The sequence below is a fragment of the Miscanthus floridulus genome, chromosome 2, assembly GCF_019320115.1.
Source record: "Miscanthus floridulus cultivar M001 chromosome 2, ASM1932011v1, whole genome shotgun sequence".
Lineage (NCBI taxonomy): Eukaryota > Viridiplantae > Streptophyta > Magnoliopsida > Poales > Poaceae > Miscanthus > Miscanthus floridulus.
The window spans coordinates 18,159,147-18,163,177 of record NC_089581.1 but is presented as its reverse complement, the minus strand read 5'-3'; the positions used below and the strand labels follow the sequence as shown (position 1 = coordinate 18,163,177).

At 52.9% G+C, this 4,031-nt stretch overlaps 1 protein-coding gene across 1 annotated transcript; it reads left to right on the top strand.

Moving 5' to 3' along the window:
• The first annotated feature begins 368 nt into the window (after positions 1 to 368).
• On the top strand, positions 369 to 3,812 carry LOC136538073 (protein WRKY1-like). Its single transcript, XM_066530064.1, has 5 exons — positions 369 to 434; positions 565 to 697; positions 1,336 to 2,303; positions 2,397 to 2,522; positions 2,890 to 3,812. Exons 3-5 carry the CDS (start codon positions 1,360 to 1,362, stop codon positions 3,026 to 3,028), a joined length of 1,209 nt encoding a protein of 402 aa, XP_066386161.1. The 5' UTR covers positions 369 to 434; positions 565 to 697; positions 1,336 to 1,359; the 3' UTR covers positions 3,029 to 3,812.
• Positions 3,813 to 4,031: the final 219 nt, after the last annotated feature.

Below are 4,031 nucleotides of genomic sequence, written 5' to 3'. Positions count from 1 at the left end.
CGAGAGCGAGGGGCCGAGTCCAACGCCCAACGCTCACGAGGAGCAGGGAGAGAGAGTGAGAAACCGCGGGCCCGAGAAGACCACCACTGTCCACTGTGGCTGGCCTCTGACACAGCTCACACCTTTGACGAAACGGCAGCCCGGCCGGAGGCCAGCGGCCCAGCCCCACCACCACCCTCCCGAAGAAAAAGAAAAAAAATTCAGGACAAAGAAAAAGTCCAAGCGCAGGACAGGAACGGGCGCGATGGACGGCCAGGATCGCCCCGGGCCCCAACGCCCCACGCAGCAGTATTTCTAGCACGCCCGGCCCGAGGAAGGAATACGAGACGGAGGGAGGGCGAGCACAAAGCGGAATAAAAGAAAGGCGGAAAAGCGAGGGCACTGCCTGCGCTGCGCTCCCCGGCCCCGCTGAGCGAGGGCTGCGCCTGCGCCAGGTCGCCAGCCACCACCCCTCACTACCAGTATTTGTTTGTTTGTTTGTTTGTTTATTTATTTATATATAAATCGTCGCTCACTCCACTCTGCCTAGCGCCGGTCCTTGGACTCATACCACTCCGCCCGCAGACGGACCACGGGCGGGGGTTGCTCCTTCGCTTGGAACCAGGCCACCAGCCGAGGGCGAGAGCGTCCCTGTCCTCCTCCACTCTCGCGAGCTCGTCGTCGCCACACCAGGCGAGGCGGGGCTTCGCTCGGCGAGGTTTGCGACCTTCTTCTCCTGCTCCTTCTCTGGTTTTGCATGCGCGTACGTGCTCTGCTCTCCGTCCCCTGCCGATTTGGTGCCGAGCTTTAGCCTTGTGCCCATATCGATGGGGGCGCGAAGCAGCCGATTGCTTGCTGGCGTAGGGTTTCCCCTCCTTGATATTTTCCAGTGGTTGTATTTTACGGCGGAGGGGGAGAGGGAGAAGAGCGACAGGGTGGTGGCGGCGGCGATGGCGCCTGGGCTTTTTCTGCTAGCGGCGTCGTGTAGGATTCAGGTGTTTGTTGGGTTGGCTTGTCATGTTGCCTAGTTTTAGTACTGATTTGGACCATTTAAGTGCCATGTTCCCGTGCTCGAATGCCCAATTTTAGCTTACCCGGTCGCCGAAATGCCGCCTTCATGTGCCTCATCATTGTGGGAATCTGCTGCTACTTTATATTTATTCAGGCTGCAAATCTAGGGAGGCTTGCAAATCTTTTATGGCATGGGATGATTAGAGCCACCGCGCGCGTATCAACCTTTGTCACTGTATTTTACCTTTGTGTACGGAACGGAATGCTTGTGCTGTCACCGCAAGAGATTGGCTCTGTGCTGCTCAGGCAGTGGTTTGATTTCAGTGAGTGGTGGTTTGGTTGCAGGGAGGGCGGAAGGGGACCGTGTCCATGGAGGGGATGGAGGAGGCCAACAGGACGGCAGTGGAGAGCTGCCACCGGGTGCTGGCGCTCCTCTCCAAACCGCACGGCCAGCTCGTCCCCAGCAAGGAGCTCGTGGCCGCCACCGGGGAGGCCATCGCAAAGTTCGGATCCCTGACGGCCAAGCTCTCCAACTCCAACTCCAACGGCAATAATGGCCTGAAGCTGCAGGGCCACGCTAGGGTCAGGAAGATCAAGAAGCCCCTGCCCATCTTCGACAGCAACCTCTTCCTCGAGAGCTCTGCGGTGGCCACCGCCGCTGCCGCCGCTGCCACTGTGGCCAAGACGCCCAGCCCGAGCCCAATCACTGGCCTCCAGCTGTTCCCAAGGTACCACCAGATGGAGGGCTCGTCGTTTAAGGGTCCTATCAGGATCCCTGCCCAGTTCCCCAAGAGGTTGCTGCTAGAGAACCCGGCTGCTGGTCTGGAGGGGCTGTCGTCCAAGGCCCCTCCAGTCCAGATGGTCCAGCCGGTGTCCGTTGCGCCTCCCGCAGGGACGCCCACCCCGGCATTGCCCGCCGCTCACCTTCAATTCCTCCAGCAGCACCAGAGCTACCAGAGGTTTCAGCTCATGCACCAGATGAAGATTCAGAATGAGATGATGAAGAGGAGCAATCTTGGTGATCAGGGTGGTAGCTTAAGCGGCGGCGGTGGTGGTAAGGGTGTGAATCTCAAGTTTGACAGCTTGAATTGCACAGCGTCATCGTCTCGCTCGTTCCTTTCGTCTCTGAGTATGGAAGGGAGTCTTGCAAGTTTGGATGGAAGCCGGGCCAGCAGGCCGTTCCAGCTAGTTAGTGGCTCTCAGACATCTAGCACACCGGAGCTGGGCCTGGTGCATAGGAGAAGGTGCGCTGCTAGGGAGGATGGGGGTGGTCGGTGCGCAACTGGGAGCCGGTGCCATTGTTCAAAGAAAAGGTTGGAATTCTTGGTTATAAACTGATAGCTGACTACTAGCATTATGTTTTTTTAATTTGTTTCTAACAATCAACTTTTTGTATGTAATTGCAGGAAGCTAAGGATAAGGAGGTCCATCAAAGTCCCTGCAATAAGCAACAAGGTTGCAGACATCCCAGCTGATGAGTTCTCATGGAGGAAGTATGGGCAGAAGCCAATTAAGGGATCCCCACATCCTAGGTACTGAATACTTGTCCATCTGTGACCCTTTTAATCTTCTTGTGTGAATTTGAAGTGTTTCTTACTAGAGTATATGTGGTCCATATTTAATGTAATCTGCTTATATCGATTCGGTACTTGCTAATTTATAGTGTAGTCATACCCACTGACTTGATGCTATTTTAGTTGCATATGAGACCACCATTTCTGTTGAGTTCAAAGTTAGTATTTCTCCTTTCCGTGTTCTAGAATGCATGATCTTGCATGGAAGCACGCACCACAAAGGATTACTGATATGAAAAATCTGAACAAGTGTTTCACAGATCACTCTCTTGTACCTTTGTCAAATATACAGATTACAAATACTCACAAGCTCGCTGCCTTGCAGGGGTTATTACAAGTGTAGCAGCGTGAGAGGGTGCCCGGCGAGGAAGCATGTCGAGAGGTGCGTGGACGACCCCTCGATGTTGATTGTTACCTATGAAGGTGACCACAACCACAATCGAGTTCTAGCCCAGCCAGCCTGATCTTTCAGGCTGTCAATTCAAGATCGCTTCTATAGTCACCCTCCTTCCCTAGAGGAAGGGAGGACAAGAAGAAGAAGAAGAGCCTAGTGTCTGTACATATGTTCTGCTTCTAACAGTTGGGGGGAGAGAGTCAGTTAGCTAGCTCTTTCAGAAGAATCAATGGTGACAGAAGGAAACTTATCGCGTCGATGGAGAAAGGGAGAGTTCCTCATCAAATACTCTAGTTTTGTAGTTTCGATTTCTCTTTTGAGTTCATCCTGTGTTAGGCCCCGTCCTGTGGTTGCAGTGTAGTAACATTGAGCTGCAGGTGTATGTCTGAGAATGGTGTTAGGGGATTGGATCGGAGAAGAAGGCATAAGGCAGGAAAGTGCCTGTAAAAGTGGCTACACCTAGGAACAGAATGTACAATCGTCTTCAGTCCAGTGGTACAATCTTGTTGACGCAGTGGTTTGGTTTGGTCTGTCGCGTGTTGTTTGTTAGCGCGAGTGATGCTGCGATGCATGGGATTGCCGGCTCTGATGGTGAAGCAACCGCAGCTGCATTTGTACTTGGCACTGGGACGTCTGCCGTTTGAGAGGCCGGGTTCCCTGCGATCTGCGTGTACCCGTCCCGGTGTCTCCACTGTCTGAATCCTGACGATGCTTTTGACAGTTTGACATCTTCATGTCGCGGGTTCAGACGTTCTGATTGTGGCCTCGGTGTGCTCAGAGGGGTTCACGAGCCTGCCTACTTCTCTGTTGCTAGTAAGTTTTTTCATACCTTTCGTACGCGTGACATGATATAGACATGTCTTTTGTGATAGAGTTGTAGCTGTTCGTTTGGAGTTAACACGTGTGATAGACTGATAGTTGCGGCTGCAGCTGCAGCTTCTACAGTCCTACAGTAAAGTCTGTTTGTAGCATGTGCGCTTGAACTTATTAGCTAGAAAATCTACAATATTTTTCTCTCACAACAAAAACAACTTTGGTCGGCTTATCAGCCGACTTTAATACCAACCGAACAG

What these genes read in the sequence shown, in the direction of transcription:
- LOC136538073 (XM_066530064.1), top strand. Translation starts at nt 1,360, where the DNA reads ATGGAGGGGATGGAGGAGGCCAACAGGACGGCAGTGGAGAGCTGCCAC. An exon ending in TGCCATTGTTCAAAGAAAAG is followed by an intron (nt 2,304 to 2,396) that starts GTTGGAATTCTT and finishes ATGTAATTGCAG; the next exon opens with GAAGCTAAGGATAAGGAGGT. An exon ending in AAGGGATCCCCACATCCTAG is followed by an intron (nt 2,523 to 2,889) that starts GTACTGAATACT and finishes GCTGCCTTGCAG; the next exon opens with GGGTTATTACAAGTGTAGCA.